General features: G+C 40.8%; 1 protein-coding gene across 1 annotated transcript in view; it reads left to right on the top strand.

Annotated features, from left to right (window-relative positions):
• The first annotated feature begins 1,881 nt into the window (after window positions 1-1,881).
• ptpn23a (protein tyrosine phosphatase, non-receptor type 23, a) overlaps window positions 1,882-21,660 on the top strand; it is a 73,055-nt gene continuing 53,276 nt past the window's right edge. Inside the window, exons 1-5 of the mRNA XM_048595797.1 lie at window positions 1,882-1,953; window positions 7,596-7,723; window positions 15,228-15,304; window positions 20,329-20,378; window positions 20,497-20,628. Coding sequence (XP_048451754.1) covers window positions 7,686-7,723; window positions 15,228-15,304; window positions 20,329-20,378; window positions 20,497-20,628 — 297 coding nt within the window. The 5' untranslated portion in view covers window positions 1,882-1,953; window positions 7,596-7,685. The remainder of the gene's footprint in view (window positions 1,954-7,595; window positions 7,724-15,227; window positions 15,305-20,328; window positions 20,379-20,496; window positions 20,629-21,660) is intronic.

Here is a 21,660-nt window from a genome sequence, read left to right as displayed (position 1 = left end):
AAAATGAAAGAAAAGATGTACAATGCTGCAGGTTTTTTTGATGCCAATGTTGGACTGGGGTGGACAAAGACAGAAATCACACACCACCAGGTTATGTCCAACAGGTTTATTTGGAATCACAAGCATTTGGAGAGCTGCTCTTTGTGAGGTGAAGTCACTTCACCTCACAAAGAGCAGCTCTCCAAAAGCTTGTGATTTAAAATAAAACTGTTGGACTATAACCTGATGTCATGTGATTTCTGTCTTTACAATTTTTTTTTAGTTAAGCTGGAAGATTGGAAAATTGGAAAATTTTCGAGACTAGCTAAGAATGGATTTTTAAAAAAATGGAGAATGAAATTCCCAGTTCCCCTACCTTCTGTGATTCAATAAGATTACCTCATTTACAGGCATAATATCCTTGCACATAGAATTGCTAGTTACATTGAGCAATCCATTATTTATATTTTTCAAAATACTTTCATGGGATATGGGCATTGTCGGCAATGTTAGCTTTTGCTGTTCAACACTAATTGCCCAAGCATTGCCACCTTGATCTGCTTCAGCCTATTTGTTTCAGGTACATCCACAGTAATGTTAAGCAGGGAATTCCAGGATTTGATATGGTGATAGTGAAGGAACAGTGGGAAAGGTCTAGGTGAGGATGGTGTATGACCTGGAGGAGAATTTGCAGTTGGTGGTGTTTCCATGAATCTGCTGCCCTATATTTCTAGTTGGTAAAGGTCACAGGTTTGAAAGGTGCTTTTGAAGGAGTCTGGGTGAGTTGTTGCAGTTTACCTTGCGTTGAGTATGCACTGTTGTGACTGTGCTTTGGCAAAAGAAGTGAATGTTTCAAGTTGGTGGATAGGGTGTCAGTCACGTGGGGCTGATTTATCTTGGCTGGTGTCAAGCTACATGCTTGTTTGAGCTGTACTCGTACATAACATTCCAGAAGTACAGTACTGGTCACTTCTTTTTAGATGAAAGGATAAAAGGTGTTGCAAAGTATAACTTTTAGATTCTGGCTGTTTTGCTGGTATTGCACTTCTTTCCATATTTCTGGTATTTCTGCACTTCGTGCAAAGCTCTGAAAAATACAGGCTTGGGTTTCTTTCAAGTACATCTTGCCATGTTCCATCGACATTAAAAGAGGTAGTTAGAATAGAGAATGTCAGTCATTATAGAATCTGCAGCAGTTGCATATTGAGTACTAGGCATGTCAGTCTCTCAATGTTTATCTGCCAATTTAGCATTGAGACAAAATTACAAGCTAGCATTGAGTCCGAGCTGATGCTTGACAATAGCTCCATATAATCTTTTGGAGGCTATCATTACAATAGTCATTGTTTGTTATTTAGAATTCAGATAAAATTGCAATGAGACCTTCAGACAGATGCACTTTGTTGGCTTCATCTCACTTGGGGAGGTATGGCCAGAGTTGGATTCTTGAGTGACTATGGAGCTGATACAATGCAGAAGAAAACAAAAGCCATGATTGCAATTGAATTGAATTAGCTTTACTGTCACATGTACTGTCACAAGCTTTACTGCTTGGAGGAGTACAGTTAAAAGTTTAGTTGCCACATTTCATGCAAATATGTTTGCACTCAGACAGGAAAGGAACCAATTTGAAACCGATAGACTGGTGCGTAATCCTTCATGATCCTATGTATTTATCCTTTACCTCTGCTTTTAATCTACTGTGTGCAAATAAGTTGTATTATTAGATATGATGACAGAGGTTCTGAAAGTTAGGATATGAGAGCAATGACAAGCTTTGGGGAAGCAGAAGTCTGCATTTCATTTGTGCGCCACAGCTAACATTGTCATAATTACGTAATGAAAAAGTGGAACAAAGATTACATTGTCCTCTAAACATGTTATCAATTATCTTTTCAGTATATTTTGAAGCATTATGGTGAAAATCCTGACAACTACAGTGAGGAGCTGAAGAAACTTGATCAGCTCAGACAGGTAAGTACCTAATAACAGATTGCTACTGAAACATTAGACTGCTGCCTTTAACTGGTGGAGCTCTAAGCCCCATGTATGTTTATTCAGGAAATTTTCTGCGTAATGTGTTCCTGCCCATGTGACTGTACCTTTAGTTTTAACCCCACATCATTGCTGGTACAGTAGAACCTCAAATGCCCAAGGTCCCTTGCCAAAACAAAATAGAAATGATGTAGTCATACTTTAACTCTCAAATTTTAACAATGCTAAATTAGATTGCAATAAATTCTGTTTTGTATCTGATGCAGTTTATTGATTCACTTATGCTGTCAGTCTTCTAGTGCAAGGCAATAGCAAATTGACATAGCTGCCTGTAGTAGTTGTGACCCATACTAAAGGAAGTGTTTTTCCAGAATCCTATGAAAGGCCGTTCTGATGGAAGAAGAATCAGTAGCATTGGTAACTCATCTGTTAAAAGTCAGTGAAGTGGATATTGTACCCAGTGGCTGCATATGTACTTGATCAATCAATTTGGAAAGTGAAGCAATGAGAAACAAAGATGAATGACAATGTAGAAATAACTTTTTTTTAGTTAGAGTACTATTGAATGCATTCTGTAATATAAATGAATTGTGTCTCAGATCAGCAAGATTCATCATTGGAGTCCTACTCCTCGATGTTGGCATGTTCTTTGAATGAATTTTAACATGAGTTCAAGTTTTTTGTTTTTGAACTTGCGTGACGCAATTCACTTGGAAGCACTTGAGAAAATTAGTGGCTGATCTGGAAAATAAAACATTCTAGTACAGATCGAGGCTTTTGGCATTTTTAATTGTACTCAATTTAGAATTGCTGTAGTCTGATTTTCATACTTTTGTTTTTGCATATCTTGTACAATTATTTTTTCTTCTTGCTTTCATTTTTACTTTTAATTCTATCCAGTGCTATTTTGAATGCTGCAGTCAATTTAGCCACTTCGTGGCATTTTCTTGGCATTCCAAAAATTGCATTAAAAACGTTGTTTTTCATCTCTTTTTATGTGTCTTGCGCTTACCTTGGGGTCAGAACCTTGCCTATTCATTTACCTATGAAATGAATAATGTATCTGAGCTTATCCTATGCCAGAGCTGGGTTTCAACTGTTGGGCAGAATGACCCTGAAATTTCTTGTTTACACTTTTTTCAGCAACTAAGATGAATCTGATAATTCGGTCATTACTTCCAATCCAACAGTCATCTGTTTCCGAGATTTTCTTTTGTTTACATAATGTTTCTTTTCTAGAATGCTATGACAGTAAATGCCAACCAGGAGTTACCATATAAAAGTTGAATTTCTAAGACTAAATCTTTAATTAAAAATTGGTGTTGATTTTTTTTTTATTGAAGTGATATTTTGGAGAGGTTGAAATTCACCCTCTCTCATTGCCTTATAATTAGTGTTGCCAGTTGTAAGAGTTCCTGCCATTGCTGCCCCCAAAAGTACCCATGAAAGGAGCTACTGTATATTTATTATTACATTTTTACTTATACATAATAACCTCCATGGAGGCAAACATTAATTTTTGTACACTGAATCCATCAATACCATCGTCAACAACATAAATTGTATATTTACAATTTCACTCTTTCATATTGAATAAAGTAATACTATTTAGCAGCAAGTAATTACTGAATATGACATGAAATCCATAAAAATTGCCCTCGTCCTCAACTAAATAATGTGTCCTAATCTTCTTGTTCTTTGTGTAGATCATCGACATCATCTTCATTAGTAATCATGTCCTCTTTCAGACATATCATTCCACAAGGTGCAGTGGAATCCCAGATTTGGTGACAATCTCTGTTCTAATTTTGTCCCAGGCCTCGGCAGTCCATTAACACAGGATTACTGATATCAGAGCATGTTTGATGCCTCCTTTTGTGAATGACTTCTTTCTTCCCGCCATTCAGTTATTCCACTTTTTCCTCAAGTTGTCCTTGAAAGACTTTTTCAGAGAGCATTTAATTGTTGAAGTCTGGTTGGACCACTGGGAATCACTGTGAAATCAGTTTTGCAGTCTAACTTTAACAATAACTATATCGATGATCTGTGACCTGAAAATGTCTCCGATAAGATGATTTTTTTTTTTCATAATCCCCTGGTCAAAAACTCTAAACTTCCCTCGGCCATTTTTCAAACCACCTTCATTCATCCATTTATCTTTTATTGTGAATGTGGATGACTGCTTCTTTTGGGAATTGCTGTCTTATGAGGCTTTTTGTCTTGAAGATCACCATTCGGTTAATCTTTGTCCAGTCAGAAATATGTGACAGTACAACCATGAATCCGTACTTTTTGTAGCCACTTGTCTTCCCTAGCACAGTTTTCTTTGCAGTTTTCCTTCTCTTTCGACTGGCTGGCATCAGTCTTACTTCTAAAAGAACACTAATAGCAGTACAAAATTACAAAGTAATCAAGGGCAAATGGGGGAAGACGAAATAAATGGACTAGCTATCACTAGAGAGAAAATGCTAGGTAAGCTAATGGGAACACCAATAAGGCCCCTGCTGGGATGCATTCTAGGATATTAAAGGAAGTAGCTAAAGAGAATAGATGCACTGGTAGTAATCTTCGAAAAATCATTATATTCCAGAAAAGTGCCAGAATTGGCAAACTGACTATGTAACCCCTTTATTTATAAAGAAAAGGAGATAATAACAGGTAACTGTAGGCCAGTTGGCTTAACATCTGTTATTGGGAAAATGTTAGAGTCTGTTCTGAAGCATGTAGTATCAGAGCATTTAGAAATACATAATATGATCAAGCAGTGTCCGCACAGCTTCATGATGGGCAAATCATTTCTGACAAATTTATTAAAATTCTTTGAAGCAACAGACAGGACAGATAAAGGAGAAGCAGTGGATATAATATGTGGATTTCCAGAAGGTGTTTGATAAGGTATCAACGTATTATGCTTCTTAATACGATAAAAATGCATGTTTTTGGAGGTAGTATATTAGTATGGATTGACAGTTGGCTGACTAATAGAAGACAGAGTTGGCATAAGGGGGTCATCGTTAATATTGGAGTGCCACAGGGATCATTTCTGGGGCTACAGTTATTTACAGTATATATTAATGACTTATTTGAGAAACACGAACGTACTACAACCAGGTTTACAGACAGGGAAATAGATAAATGAATGGGCAAAAACTTGGCATGTAATGTAGGAAAATGTAAGGTTATACAATTTGGCAGAAAGAATAGAGGGGTTGAATATTATTTACGTGCAAGAAGACTGCAGAAAGCTATAGCACAGAAGAGTCCTTGTGCATAAATCACAAAAAGATAACATACAAGTTTAATAGGGATGGAAAATAGAATGATGTCTTTATTTCAAATGGAATGGAGTAGTTAAATAGGGAAGTCTTGCTAAAATTATAGAAGCTACTAGAGAGACCACAGGTGGAGCAGTGAACAGTAATGCTAAATCTTATTTAAAGAAAGATGTACTGGCCCTGGAGGCAGTTTAGTGAACATTCACTATGCTGATCCTGAGTATGGAGGGACTGTCAGATAAGGAAGTTGAGGTGCTTGGGCCTATACTCATTGGAGTTTAGTAGAATGAAATTTGAAAGTGACGGGCCCCGCCATGCACTTAGATCCTGTGTGGATCAGCTGGTGGAGGAATTCGCTGACATCTTCAATCTCTCCCTCCTACAAGCCAAAATCCCCACCTGCTTCAAGAAGACGACCATCATCCCAGTACCAAAGAAAGTACATGCAACATGCCTTAATGACTACCGCCTAGCGGCTCTGACCTCCATAATCATGAAGTGCTTTGAGAGATTAATCAGAGCCTTCATCAGCTCTAGCCTTGCCGTGGTCCCCTGTAATTTGACTACTGACAAAACAGGTCCACAGTGGACACCATTACCCTAGCCCTACACTCATCCCTGGAACATCTGGATAACAAGGACACCTACTTCATATTCCTACCCATCGACTTCAACACCATAATCCTCTCTAGACTAATCTCAGAACTCTAAGACTTTGTGTCTCGGCTCTACCCTCTGCAACTGGATCCTCAGCTTCCTGACCTACAGACTGCACTCAGTGAAGATAGACAATTGCACCTCCTCCACAATGACCCTCAACACTGGAGCCCCCCAAGGATGCATTGGCAGCTCCCTACTATACTCTATACACCCACAACCGTATAGCCAAATTCCAAATGAACACAATCTACATGGTAGGATGGATATCAAGCAACAATGAGTCAGAGTACAGAAAGGAAATAGAGGGCTTGGTGTCGTGGTGTAATGACAACAACCTCTCTCAATATCAGAAAAACAAAAGAACTGATCATTGACTTCAGGTAGAAAGGAGGAGGATTGACAATAACTGACAATCTGTCCTGGATCTTCCACACAGATGCAGTGGTCAAGAAGGCACAACAATGCCTCTTTTCCTCAGGCGGCTTAGGAAATTCAGCATGTCCATAAGGACCCTCACCAACTTAAACGTACCACATAACAGCCTGGTATGGCAACTGTTGTGCCCAGGACTGTTGAGAAACTACAGAAGGTTGCGTGCACAGGCCAGGCCATCATAGACTCCAACCTCCCATCCATGGACTCCATTTATACTTGCTACGGAAAGGGTGCCAACATCATCACAGACTCTTCCCACCCCAGTAATGCTCTCTTGTAACCTCTTCTGTCAGGCAGAAGATGTAGAAGGTTGAACATGCACCAACAGGTTCAAGAACAGCTTCTTCCCAAATGTTATTAGACTGATGAATGGAATCTCTAACTTGAAATAATGTTGATCTTGCTTTGCACATCTCCTGTGCAGTTGTAACCTGTATGCCTTACTCTGTCAAAGCATCCTATGATCTGTATGTCCGTGTTTGCAATGATCTGCCTGTACTTTTCACAAAACAAGGCTTTTCACGGTACTTAGGTACATGTGACTACAATAAATCAAACCAAATGACAGTTCACAGGACAGTAACTGAGAAGAAGCAGTTAAGATAACACTATAAGTTTGATACAGAAAGAAACGTTCTGTGGATTTTGATTAACTGAAAGACTTCAAAACATATGCAAAACACTACCCATCTACACCCCAGCAACATCATTTTACAAACTACTACTGTATTTATCTTGTTTTTATTAAATTTCTGTAATAAACTGCTGTTTTATTTTTCAAACTAAATCTGCAGCTTTCTCTGCTTGTGCTTCAATGAAAGACAACATATTAAAAGAAAAATCAAAGTTTGATGAATCAAAAAAGATGTTGTTCTGCGATCTGACTTGTCTAGTAGTAACTGGAACCATTGTGATAGCACTAAAAGGAAGAGGTGATGGTGTAAAGCAAGATGTGTCATGTAAGTGACAATCTTTTAAAAAGAAAGGAAGTGAAACTGCAGCCAGGCATTCTTTTGGCTTGATCTTAATTCACTGGAAATGCTAACTTAAAGGTTAAAATTAGACCTTTGGTTTTCTGTTGATCTTCATAATGAAAGCTAATTTGTAATTTTAACATTTCTTATCAGATCTAACGTTTTTGGTGCTGTTTGATTTAAAGGAAGAGCAAATGGTGTAGGAAAACAAAAAACAAACAGTTTTAGATTGGTTATAGTTGTCAGGTGGTAATCAAAAAATTTTGTCCTGTTGCAGTGTGCCGTGAATGTTACAAGAGACTTTGAAGGATGTAGTACGTTAAGAAAATATTTTGGCCAGCTTCACTATCTGCAGAGTCGCATTCCTATGGGATTAGGAGAAGAGGCAGCTGTCCCAGTCACGTGGTAAGAATAGCATTTTCCTCCCAGTATTTTTTTTATTTTCTGTTGCTACTTTCTTTTATCCTGAAGGCCTTGATCTCAGGTACGATACAGTTGACCAGTAATACTTTTACTTAAGAGGTAGCAAAAGATCTTTGGATTGTGTCATAGTCATACATTACGGAAACAGATTCTTCAGTCCAACTTGTTCATACCAATCAGGTTTGCCAAACTAAACTAGTACCATTTACCTGCATTTGGCTCATATCCCTTTAAACCTTTCCTATTCATGTACCTGTCCAAATATCTTTTAAAGGTTGTAACTTTAACTGCCTCTAACACTTCCTCTGGCAGTTCATTCCACTGGAGTGAAACTAACCTACAGAATCAGCAGGAAATTATTCATTCTCCGCTGCCTCCAAACCAGAGCTGTGAAGACAGGAAGGACTGCAGATGCTGGAAGCCAGAGTCAATAGGTGTGAAACCTGAAAAGCACAGCAGATCAGACAGCATCCGAGGAGCAGGAAAGTCAACGTTTCAGGCTGAAACCCTTTGTCAGGTTTGGGGTGGGGGTGGGCACAGGGGAAGGGTAGGTGGGATGGTGATAGGTGTATGCAGGTAGGAGATTATTGTGATTTGTCAGTGGGAAGGGTGCAGGGAATAGGTGGTTAGGTTAGATGACGGAGTTGAGGAGGAAGGGGAAAGCTGGGCATGGATAAGGCTGGGGGTGGGAGGGATTTTGAATTTGGGGAAATCAGTATTGAGACCATTGGGCTGAAAGCTCCCAAGGCAAAATATGAGGTGTTGTATCTCCAGTTTACGTTTGGCCTCACACTGACAGTGGAGGAGGCCAAGGATGGACATGTCACCAAATGAGTGGGATGGGGAATTAAAATGGATGGTAGCCAGAAGGTCGGGTTGGTCGGTGCATATGGAGTGCAGATGCTGTGCAAACCATCCCTGACCCTGTGTTAGGGGAGACCACATCGGGAGCAATGGATCCAATAGATTCGGTTGGATGAAGTGCAGGTGAATCTCTGCTGGATCTGGAACGATTGTTTGGAGCTTTGGACTGAAGTGAGAGAGGAAGTGTAGGGGCAGGTGTTGCACTTCTTGCTGTTGCAGGGAAAGGTACCGGGTGGGGTGGAGATGTTGGTGGGGAGTGTAGAGATGATGAGGGATTCATGGAATGAATGGTTCCTGCAGAAAGTGGACAGGGGTGGGGAGGGAAATATCTTTTTTTTTTGGGGTTGGGTCTGATTGTGGGTGGTGGAAATGTCAGAGGATGATGCGATGGATTTGGTGGTGGTGGGATGGTACGTGAGGACTAAGGGGATTCTATCCTTATTGTTGCTGGGGGGAGGGGTTTTGAGGGCAGAAATGTGGAAAACGGAGGAGATGCCGTTGATGGCATCCTTAATTAAAGAGGAGGAAAGATACCAGTCCCTAAAGTAGGAGGACATCTGGGATGTTCTGGAGTAAAATGCCTCATCCTGGGAGCAGACCCGATGGAGGCGGAGGAAATGAGAGTGTGGGATAGCATTTTTACAGGAGGGTAGGTGAGAGGAAGTATAGTCGAGCTAGTTGTGGGAGGCAGTGGTTTCAAATGTCAGTGATGAGTCAGTTTACCGAGATGGAGACGGAGAGGTCCAGGAAGTGGAGGGAGGTATCAGAAATGGTCCAGGTGAATTTGAGGGCAGGGTGGAAGGTGTTGGCAAAGTTGATAAACTGCTCGAGCTTCTTTGGGTGCATGAGGTAGCACTGATGTAGTCATCAATACAGTGGAGAAATAGGTGAGGGATGATGCCGGTGTGGTTGTAGAAGAGGGACTGTTCTACGAATCCTACAAAGGCGTAGGCATAGCTTGGGCCCATTAGAGTGCCCATGATCCCCCCTTTGGTTTGTAGGAAATGGAAGGAATCAAAGGAAAATTTGTTGAGGGTGAGGACCAGTTCTGCCAAGCGAATGAGAGTGTCAGTGGAGGGGGGACTGGTTGGACCTACAGAAAAGAAGAAGCGGAGGGCTTTTAGGCTATCCATATGAGGGATACAGGTGTAAAGGGACTGTACATTCATGGTGAAGATGAGGTGTTTGGGGGCCAAGGAATTGAAAATTTTGGAAAAAGTGGAGCACGTTGGTTATGTCACGATACATAGAGCTGTGGTGGTTCCCGCCCTCCTGAGACGTGGGCCTTAAGGCACTGGAGCAGGACTGCCAACGCTGCCTCCGCAAAATCCTGCATATCTACTGGGAAATCGGACGCCCTGACACCAGCGACCTCGACCAAGCGGACATTGCCAGCATTGAAGCACTGACCACTCTTGGTCAGGTGCAATGGGCCAGGCACATCATCCACGTGATTGACAGGAGACCTCCCAAGCAAGCGCTCTACTCCTGGCTACAAAGCAGCAGGTGAGCCTCAGGTGGACAGAGGAAATGTTTCAGGGATACCCTCAAGGCCTTACCAGCAAAGTGCGGCATTCCCACTGACACCTGGGAATCACTGGCCTAAGACTATCCCAAGTGGAAGAGGAGCATCTGGGAAGGCGTTGAGCACCTTGAGTCTTGCAGTCTGAAAAAGCGGAAGCCAGGTGAAAACAACATAAGGAATGTACTGTTGCACCAACAGCCCACCCACCTCTTCCTATCACTACATTATGTCCCAAGTGTGGCACAGCCTGTGAAAGCCACATCTGACTCTACAGCCACGTACGGACCCACTCTGAGAGTGGAAGAGAGCCATCCTTGTCTGTGAGGGACTGCTGACGACGATGATGATGATTGATTCCATGTACGCAGTGTTGTCTGTGTGAAAAAGTTGCCCCTCAGGTCCCTCTTAAATCTTTCCCCGCTCACCTTAAACATATGTTCGCTGAATTCCTCTGCCCTATGGAAAGTACCTTTGCTATTCACCTTTATCTATGCATCTCATGATTTTATAAACCTCTAAAAGGCCACCCCTCAGCCTCCTACACTCCATGGAAAAAATCACAACCTATCCAGCCTCTCCTTATGACTCAAACCCTCCAGTCCTGGTAACATCCTTGTAAATCTTTTCTGCACCCTTTCCAGTTTAATATGACGATGTCCAGCCTTAAATTCAGTTGCACTTTTAAGTAAAGGTGACTGGATAGGTTTTGGAAGTGATAATCTGGCTCACTTCTTAAATGCTGTAGCTAATTTTGGCATCTCTTCTGCCCTGCTCTTAGATTTGCTGTCAGCACATTTTTTTGCGTATATGTTAGTTGTGGAGATTCTAGCAAGGCCAGCGCTGATGTCCTAAACAAAAACTGAAAGAACTGTGGAAGCTGTAAATCGGGAACAAAACAAAGCAGTTCTGCAGAAGGGTCACTGGACCAGAAACGTTAACTCTGATTTTTCTTCACAGATGCTGCCAGACCTGCTGAGCTTTTCCAGTAACTTCTGTTTTTGTTCAGCACTTATGTCCTATTGTTAATTGCCCCAAAGAAGATGGTAATGAGCTGTCTTCTTGAACTATTGTTGTATATTTATAGATGCATATGCAGTACTGATTAGGTTTGAGTTCCAGGTTTTATTTTTATCTGGCAGCAGTGAAGGCATATTGATGGAGTTCCCAAATCAAGAGGCTGTGTGTTTGGAAAGAGAATTTGTAAGAGTTTGGTATTCCATGAATGTCTGCTTATCCTTCAAGTTAGTAGAGATCATTGTTTTTGAGGGTGCTGTCAACAGAGACTTGTTGACTTGCTGCAGTCCAGCTTGTAAGTGATGCTCACTTCAGTTGTTGTGAGCTAGTGGTTGAGGGAGTGAATGGGATGCTGATATATAGCCTGGTTTGTCCTAAATGGTGTTGAGCTTCTTGTGATGTTAAAGCAAGGCAACCCCGGCAAATGTAGATTATTTTATCATGTTCATAATTTGCACCTTATAGATGATGAACAGGCTTTATGCTGTTAGGGGAGGAATTACTAGCAGCAGAATTCTCGACTTCTGGACAGTCTTTTAGCCCAAATATTAATACAGCTGGTCCAATTAGGTCTGTGGATAGTGGTAGTCCATAGGATGCTAATGGTGAAAGATTCAGCAATGATAATGCTATGGAGCTCAGACTGAGATGGTTATATTCTTTCTTGTTCAGGCTGTCATTGCTAGTTCTTAAGTCACTTACCACTTATCAATTCAAACTTATTTCTTGCTACTACCTGGGGAATCACAAATGGCACTGAACTCTATGTGCAATCATCAGTGAACATTCCCACTTCTGCCCTGTATGCTGGAAAGGTAATTAAAGTATTGGGTTTAGGACCAGCTATATACTGGAGCTGAAATGATTAGCCTTCAATAACCACAACTTTAGTCCTTTGTTAGAAATTATTCCAACCACTGGAGAATTTCCCCTCCTAGTTCCCATTGTCTTCAATTTAGCCAGGGCTTCTTGATGCTACACTCAGTAGAATGCTACCTTGATATCAAGAGCAGACTGTCTAAGTTGAATCTTGCAGTCTGTATTAAATCCACACTTGCGTTAGGGAAGGAGTTCCAGGATTTTTACTCAATAGTGAAGGAATGGTGATATATTTCTCTGTAAGCACGTTGTGCGACTTGGAGGGAAGGGTGCAGGCGGTAGTCTTCCCAGGTACTTGCTGCTCATGTTCTTGTGAATGATGAGCTCACTGCTTTGGAAAATGCTGCTTTGTTGAATTACTGCGGTGCATCTCGTAAATGGTGCACACTGCTTTCATAGGGTTATGATGTATGAAGCTAATGTTTAAGATGGTGAGTGAGATTCCAGTCACGTGAAAGATTCGGTCCTCAAACTGCTTGACTGGTTTGGAGTTCAGTCATTCAGAAAAGTGGAGAATATTCCATCATACTTCTGACATATGCCTATTAGCTGCTAGATAACTCTTGGAAAGTTGGGAGTTGAAATACTTAGAGTTTCCAACCTCTGGTCTGCTCTTGTAAGCTGTTATATTTATATGGTCGGCCAATGTGAGTTTCTGATCAGTGGTAACCTCAAGATGCTAGGGAATTTGAAATGGTAATCTGTTGAATGTTAAGGGTAGATAGATTTCTTATTATTTTGAAGGTGGCCATTCCTTGACCCTTACCCCAAGTCTGACTGTTGTCCAGACTTCGTTACTTTTGGGCATGAATGGCTTCATTGTCTGAGGAGTTACAAATGCAGCTGAATACTGAGATTGTGAGCCACCATCCATATTTCTGAACTTAGAATGTAGGGAAGATCATTGATCCAACTGAAGGCAGTTGAGCCTATAACACTGAGCCAGGAGGCCCACGTTTGAGTCCCAGCTGCTCCAGAGTTGTGTGATATCATCTCTCAACAGGTTGATTAGAAATATCTACATTGAGAAATTTGGCTGTTGTGGTGCAGTGGTAGTGTCCCTACCTTTGAGCTAAGAGGCCTGGGTTTAAGCCCAACCTGCTCCGGAGATATGTAATAACATGTCTGGACAGTTTGACAAAAACAACTACATCTGAGGAAATTCTGCAGTGATGTCTTGGGGTAAATGGGTTAGGTCTCCAAAATCCAAATCGATTTTCTTCTTCTTTGCTACATATGACTCTAACCAGTGGTTAGTTCACTACTTACTCCCATCAATACCATTTTCACTAGCACTCCTTGCTACCATACTTGGTCAAATGCTGCCTTGATGTCAGGAGCCGTCTGACTTATTGCACCTCTAGAATTCTTCTCCTTTGTCCGTTTCTGAATTACGTAGTCCTCGAAGAATGTGAGCTAAGCATTGATGAACTGGTTATTGATGAATTAGTGCTGCTTGCTGGTTTCATCAGCAACACCTTTGCGGATCATTGAGAGAGAAGATTGATTATTGGCCTGATTGGATTTTTTTGCTTTATGGACAGGCTCTGTTTGTGTAATTTTCCATTTCATCTAGTAGATACCAGTGTTGTCGTTGTTATTGGAACAGCTTGGTAAAAGACGCAGATAATTGTGAGCATATCTTTAATTCTACAGTTGGGATATTGTCAATGCTTGTAGCCTTTGTTTATCCATGTGCTAAGGACCCTAGTCCGTCCTTCATATCACACACAATGAATTGAATTGGCTGAAAGCTGTGAATATCACTGGGAGGCTGAGGTAGGTTTTCCATGGACCACTTCTGGTTGCAGATATTTGAAAAAAATACTCCAGCCTCATCTTTAGCGCTGAAGTGCAAAACCCCACCAACATTATGAATAAAGTATTCTTGGATATCCTCCTCCTGTTATTTGACCTGCTCACACCCTTCATGATTCGATCTGGAAAGACACAATAGAATTTTGATCTGAACTATTGTTTGTGAGGTTGCTTAGCCCCATTTATAACCTTCAGAAAAGGAGTCCTCCTTGATTAATTTTAACTGATGTACATTTGACACAGTATTGCTCTTTTGGGGATCTGTTAAAATAGCACAAAAATGAATCCAATTTAGAATCTAGATGATCAATGTGGCTTAGTAAAATTATTGTGGGAGTTGCTGTATTTTTCTAATTAAGTTTAAAACTCTTAAACGATGTCTGCTGTAGCAGTAAAGGAATTTTCAGAGCAAGGGTTCATTCATCCTCCTTATGGGAGCAGGAACCCATGTGATAAGGTGTTTTCACATGGGTCTTGCCGGCTGGCCAAGTTATAGGCCTTCAATTTGAGCACATAATGTATGTCGGGAATTTTTTTGCTGCTTTTGAATGTTTACTGGGAGATTTTGACCGCTATGTTTTGGTTTACAGGGCTCCTTTTTCATTCTCACTAACTTCGGTTAGGTGATGCTGTTACTTAATAACAAAACCTTTTATATTTAACAACAGATGTTCTCTTCTTAAAAAAAACTGACACTTCTAGACACAAACCACTGTCACTCTAAATGAACTTTCACAGCCAAATAGTTGCATGTTTGTGCCTAATGGTCATTGCACCTCCAGGGAATTCATAGTGAGAGAGAGAGTTTGAGATGTGATAAAACACAAGTCAAAATCTTTAGAAATAAAGCTGCTCAATATTAAATTTATATAATTGACAGTTTCATTAATTTAACATCCACAACAATTTCCCCCACTTAATAACCCAAACCACTGCAGCTTTAAGCTGGAGACTCTCCATTGGCAAGGAATTCATTATCTTAGTTTTCCTACTCCCAGTTATGACACTTCTCTTGTTGAAAGGCTTAAAATTCACTCCTTACGCCATTACAGCACAATGTTCCACCCACCTGAGAAAAAAGGCTTACTACAAGCCTACAGGATATCAGCAGCAAAGCTGGGCAAGAACCAGTCTGTGATTGAAGGTGCAGCTCCTCACCAATCCTGCCCATTCTTAAGGGATGGCTTTCTCCTTACTGAACTTTCTTTGTTGTGGAAGTGAATTTATCTGAAGCCTTCTTGTTGATTTGTGTATTGCAGTCCATTTGTGCATAACTATTCACGTTTGTTCAGTTCATGCAGAGCTTCAGAACAATGTGCAATTTTAGTCCAGTGGAATTCAAAGGATGTATATACTGACAAACTGATGTGTTTGCTGAAATTACAGGACAGAAATCTTTTCTGGCAAGACAGTAACTGTTGATGAGATCTGCTATGAACAGGCTTGCATTTTATATAATCTGGGTAAGTAGTGTTTTCTGGTTCATTTATAGATATGAACTTGGCTGGCTGGGCCAGTATTTATTATCCATCCATCATTCCCTTTGAGAAGGTAGTGGTGAGTTGTCTTCTTGAACTTCTTGAATTGCTATGGGTATATGCACAATGCTGTCAGGAGGGAGTTCCAGGACTTTGACCCACCGACAGTGAAGGAATGGTAATGTATTTCCATCAGTGATGAGTTGCTTAGAGGAGAACTTGAAGATGTTAATGTTCCCTCATATCTGCTCCTTTTGTCCTTCTAGATGGTAGTGGTTATGGATTTGGGAGAGTGCCAGATAAGGAGCCTTGATGAATTTCTGCCATGTATCTTGTAGATAGTACACCCTGCTACTACTGAACATCAGTTGTGGAGGGAGTGAATGTTTGTGGATGCGGTGCTGCTTTGTTCTGTGTTATGTCAAGCTTCTTGAGTGTATTTGGAGCTGAACTCACAGGAAAGTGAGGAATATTCCATCACACTCCTAATTTGTCTTGTTGATGGTGGACAGGCTTTGGGGAATCAAGGGGTAACTTATTCACTACTGGATTCCCAGCTCTTGTACCCACAGAATTTGTGATGAGTCCATTTCAGTTTCAGGTCAGTAGTAATCCCCAGGATGTTGACATTTATTTATAGTTTTGCACAGAGATGTGCAACTTTCTGGTGTACCCTTAAAACTAACCTTTTAATATATTAGAACTTGGGCAGTAACTTTTGCTATTTTCTTCTTGGATCTGAAAAAAAAAAGGTTCGAAATAGCACACTCAACAGTGTTTTTCTTGTCTCTATTTTCACTTGAATAAAGGTGTTATTTTAAAATTTGTGCAACTTTTTAAAAATCCCAGAATATTGACATCACCTGCCAACCTTGGGTTTCTTGCCCCTGCTTTGTTTCCGTTGAGAAGGTGATATAGTCTGATAATACTGTGGCATACCACATTAAAGGGCAGTTTTAAGAGTGAACCCAGTGAGTTGCCTATCAGGTAGACAAAAAGAAGCAATTTGGGTTTTTTGACAATCCAAAAGCTCTGTAATCTCTTTCTTGTTATACCTTTTTTTAAAAAGCAATCTTGACTCTTTTGAAACCGATTTTTGGGTTTTCAAAGTGCCATTGGAAATTTGAAGTCCTGTTTGTTGAATTACTGACCCAAACCTATTCTAGTAATTTAAGCAAAATGCTGCAAGAGCTGAATAGTAATGTGAGCTGTGGGTTGGTAATCTAGTATGTAAAATAGGAGGTTACTGTATCTATTCTTAATGTTTGAGGAACGATGGGAGGGGACTCAAGCAGATGCATAAACACCTGCACAGACTGGTTAGACTATAAGATAAAGGAGCAGATTTAGGGTTAAGCCCATTGAGTCTGTTCTGCCATCCCGTCATGGCTGATTTGTTTCTGAATCCTTTTCTCCTGCCTTCTCCCCATAACCTTTGATCCCCTTGCTACTCAATAGCCTATCTATCTCTGCTGCCTTAAATACACTCAGTGACTTGGCCGTCACAATGAGTTCCATTGATTCACCACCTTCCGGCTGAAGAAATTTCCTTATCTCAGTTCGAAAGGGTCGTTCCTTCATTTTGAAGCTGTGCCCTCAGAAACATCTCCATGTCCACTCTATCCAGGCCTTCTAGGATTCTGTAAGTTTCAATGCAATCCCACCCCCCCGACCATCCTTCTAAACTCCATTGAGAATAGACCCGAAATTCTCAACTGCTTATATGACAGGCCCTTCATTCCTGGGATCGTTCTTGCAGACTTCCTCTGGACCAGCTTCAAGGCCAGCACATCCGTCCTTGGGTACGGGGCTCAAAACAGCTCACAGTATTCCAAATTCAGTCTGACCAGAGCCTTATACAGCCTCAGCATTACAGTCCTGCTTCTAGCCCCATCGAAACGAATGCTAACATTGCATAAGCCTTCCTAACGGTCCCTTTGTGCTTCAGATTTCTGAAGCCTTTCACTATTTGGAAAATAATCTGCCTTTGTCCATCCTACGAAAATGCTTGATCTCACTTGCCCACACTATTCCATCTGCTGCTTCTTTGCCCTAGCCTGTGTAAATCCTTCTGCAGCCTCCCTGCTTCCTCAACACTACTGGTCTCTCCCTGTATCTTTGTGTTATCTGCAAACTTAACAACAATGCCCTCAGTTCCTTCATCCAGATCATTAATGTATGATGTGAATATCTATATGGTCCCACTGCTAGAGAATTTGACTACTTCCTGGATTCTATCCTGAAAAAGGCACTTTATCCCCACTCTCTCCCTTCTGCCAGTCAGCAGAATTCACTCTATCCATACCAGTATCTTGCCCCTAACACCATGGGATCTTATCTTATTTAGCAATCTCCTGTGTGGCACCTTGTCACAGGCCTTCTGGAACTGCAAATATATCATGTCCACTGGCTCTCCTTTATGTAACTTGCTTTTTGTTTTCCTCAAAGAATTTTTAACAGATTTGTCAGGTATATGATGTCCCCTTGACAAAGCTGTGCTGACTATGCCCTATTTCACCACGCACTTTCGAATGCTCCGTAATCTCATCTTTAATAATGGGCTCTAAAATCTTATCAATGATCGAGGTCAAGCCAACCAGCCTATAGATTCCCACTTTCTGCCTCTCTCCCTTAAACAGGAATGTTACATTAACATCAGCACTGATTGCGTTGAATGGCCTGTTTTTGCACCGTATATCCTATCTACTTTATCTTTGATCCTGATGAACATGACTAATGCTGATTTATCTTTAAGAAAAATTAAAAAGGTGGTGGCATAGTGGTAATATTGCTGGACTAGTCATCTAGAGCCCTGGGCTGATGCTCTAGTGCAGGGTCTCCAACTTTTTTAAGCACAAGATCACTTAATGTCAAGTTTCTTGAGTGTTGTTGGAGCGGTAGCCATCCAGGGAAATAGGAAGTATTCCGTCACACTCCTGGCTTGTACCTTGTCGTTAATGGATAAGCTTTAGGCAGTCAGGAGGTGAGTTGCTTCCCACAGCATTCCCAGCCTCTTGCTCTTGTCACTACTGTGTTTATGTGGTGAGTCCAGTTGAGTTTTTGGTCATTAGTGACCTACAGGATGATGGTAGTGGGGTTTTCAGTGATGGTGATACCATTGACTGTCAAGGGGTGGTGGTTAGACGGTCCCTTATTGGAGATGGTCATTGCCCGACAAATGTTCCTTGCAACTTATCACAAAAATAATCAGCTGGACGATGTCGTCGTGTAGATCGATGAATCCATCAACAGTGAGAAGCTCAGCTCCTTAGGTCCTGCTGTAGCTGCTGAGAGATGCATTTGGTCCAAAGATTCCATTAGTCTTGTTACTGTGGAAAGTACCAAGTGACATCTCCTGGATTGTTGTTACTGTTTCTTCTTTGTTTATTCAAAGACTTTAAGAATAGTCAGTGACCACCGTCATTGTGCCTTCAGTTATTTATCCATCTGTGTATGATTTCTTGTGTTTTGCCAGAAGATGGCAAGCAAAAAAAAAAATAGGTCTTATCTTTTGCTGCTGGTTTAGAAGCAATTTACTGTTGAGCTTTCAAAACAGCCTTCAGCTCGTCAACTTTCTTTGTTCAAAGCATGTTGAAATCACCATGCGTCATTGAGTGGTGTTGTACCAAGCTGCCTTTTTGACTTGTCAACATACTTTTATGACATACGAGGTATTCTCCTATTCCACGTGGAAGTTGTGCATTTTTGTTTTCTTGTCCGATGTTCCAGATTCATCACTCACTATAACTGCTTTGTAGTTTGTGATGTCACACTGCTGCTGGCCACGCTGCAGGTAGGCCTGTGGATCTGTGCCTGTGGAACATCCAGAATGTTGCTGGTCCCCTAACAGTGTGGAAACATGAGAAGATCGCATTTGTTTCCAGGGCCCATGGTCAGCTTGCGTTACAAGGAATATTGGGTGTGAGGTGCAACAGGGTCTATTAGGTAAGCAGCTGAAGGAAAATAAAAACTTAAAGTCTGCACACAGCAGACAAGAATAGGATTAGCTGAGCTGTTCTTGTAGAGAGTCCACATGGGTTGGTTAGCCTCCTATGTTTCTAGTATTATAATATACTGGCTTCACACATCTGTTCTTATTACATACCTTATTTGGTTGTTTGCATTATCCTTACCCTGCCATGATAGTCCTGGACCAAACTGAAATATGATGCTACAAGCTAATAAAACCTGTTAGCAGTATGCACTTTTCTATAGCCATGCAGCTTCCAGAAGCAAAAGTCATATGACAGCATGCATGTGGTGAGTCAATGTGGTGACATCAACTGTCAGAAATGCACACTGAGGAAACATGGCCTGGGCTAAAAATCCACTGTTGGAGACTCTGCGATTGACTACTCAATCATAATCTACATATTGGAGACCATGGCTGTAGGAACTCTTTTAAATCCATAGCTGATGGCATTTAAATTTGGTAAATAAACCTAGAATATAAAGCTAGGCTCAGTAACAAGCATAACAACTATCATTGATTGTTACCAAAACATATCTGGTTCATTAATGTCCTTTAGGGAAGAATATCCTGATCTACTCTAGTGACATGTGACTTCAGACCACAGCAATGTAGTTGACTATTAACTGGGCTGTGAAATGGCTTAGCATGAAACTCATACAAAAGCAAATTAGTAATAGCAGTAAAGGGTAATCTTGCCAAGAATATGCATATACCATGAAAGAATTAAAAAAATTAAGCCTCCATAAAGCAAGTAACTTGGATGAGTCTTCGTATTCAAACCTGTTATTTTGGGGAAACGTTAATTGTATTTTGTCATTGAGCCTGATGTAGCCCTTTACAAATTCTAACATGAGCCATTCAATGATTTCTTAATGGGATTGCTTCTTAATGCTGAATTCGGATAGTTTTATACTTTTGTCGCAGATAAGCTCTAGCACTGGATTGAGGTCAACTAGATTCATTTCTTGTTGGACCGGCAGTGCCAGTTCTTTGCATAATAGAATGTTGAACTTGTGATATTTTGTTTCTCTCCCAGGAGCCCTTCACTCAATGCTTGGAGCTGTGGATAACAGAGTGACTGAGGAGGTGGGTAATAAATATAATCAAGTAACTGCAAAGTGAGCAATGCTTATTGATTTTGTCTTTTAATTATGCCTTGTTTGTAGACATACCCAGTAATTGAATTTCCATTACCTCTTTCTAGGGTATGAAAGTTTCCTGTACACACTTCCAATGTTCAGCAGGAGCTTTTTCTTACTTACGGGATCATTTCAGTCACTCTTACAGTGTAGACATGAGTCACCAAATCCTCAACCTTAACATCAACCTCATGCTGGTAAGGACAAGACTCGAGATTAGATCAGAAGATTTACAGACAAGTATTCTGCTGTGGCCCCCATTGTTTTACTGTTCACACAAACCGCAACTGAGCCATACAGTCCAGAAGTGGGAACCTTGTTCCTTATTCTGTGTTGTGTTAACTCCTCTTGGTTGGCTCTGATAGAAATCCAGCTAGCTTTCTTGATTCCGATTGCTATCCCATAATATATTGGCGAAACTATTGTTATGTTCTCCCCCAAGCTTACTATCGCACTGTATTTTCCCTTTCTTAATCAATCCCTTTGTACTCCTTTACTGAATTCTAAATTGCTCCCACTCTCTGGCCTGTTGTTTTTTTATGGCCATTTTATATGCCTCTTCCTTGGATCTAATACCATCTCTAATTTCCTTCGTAAGTCATGGTTCAACTACCTTTCCCATTTTGCTTTTTCGACAGATAGAAATATACAGTTATTGCAGTCCACTCATGTACCCCATGAATGTTTGTCATTACCTTTCCATCGTCATTTCTTGAAACAGCATTCCCAATCTATCCTGGTCAACTCCTGACTCATGCCATCGTAATTTCCTCTATTTCGATTCAAGAACTTAGTTTCTGAATCATTCTTCCATCTTGATGAGAAATTCTATCATATTATGGTCGCCCACCCCCAACACACCTCACACAACTAGATTGCCAATTATTCTTTTCTCATTACACAGTACCCAGTCTAGGATGGCCTGTTTTTGAGTTGTTTCCTCAATGTATTGGTCCTGAAAATCATCCTGTATACACTGCAGGAATTCCTCCTCTGTGGTATTGTTGCTGATTTGAATTGCCCAACCTGTGGGCAAATTAAAGTCTTCCATAATTGTTCCTTCACTACCTGCATCTCTTACTACCTGTTTATTATCATTACGTCTGTAGTTTGTGGGCCTGTATACAACTAATATTTTTCTTTCCCCGTTGGTGTTTCTCAGCTCTACCAGTGCAGATTCCACAGCATTGGAGCGGGTATCACAGACACATAGAATCCCTACAGTGTGG

The sequence above is a fragment of the Rhincodon typus genome, chromosome 4 (assembly GCF_021869965.1).
Source record: "Rhincodon typus isolate 14 chromosome 4, sRhiTyp1.1, whole genome shotgun sequence".
NCBI classification, from domain to species: domain Eukaryota; kingdom Metazoa; phylum Chordata; class Chondrichthyes; order Orectolobiformes; family Rhincodontidae; genus Rhincodon; species Rhincodon typus.
Note: the sequence above shows the minus strand (reverse complement) of the source record. Positions and strands in the feature narration are given on the sequence as shown.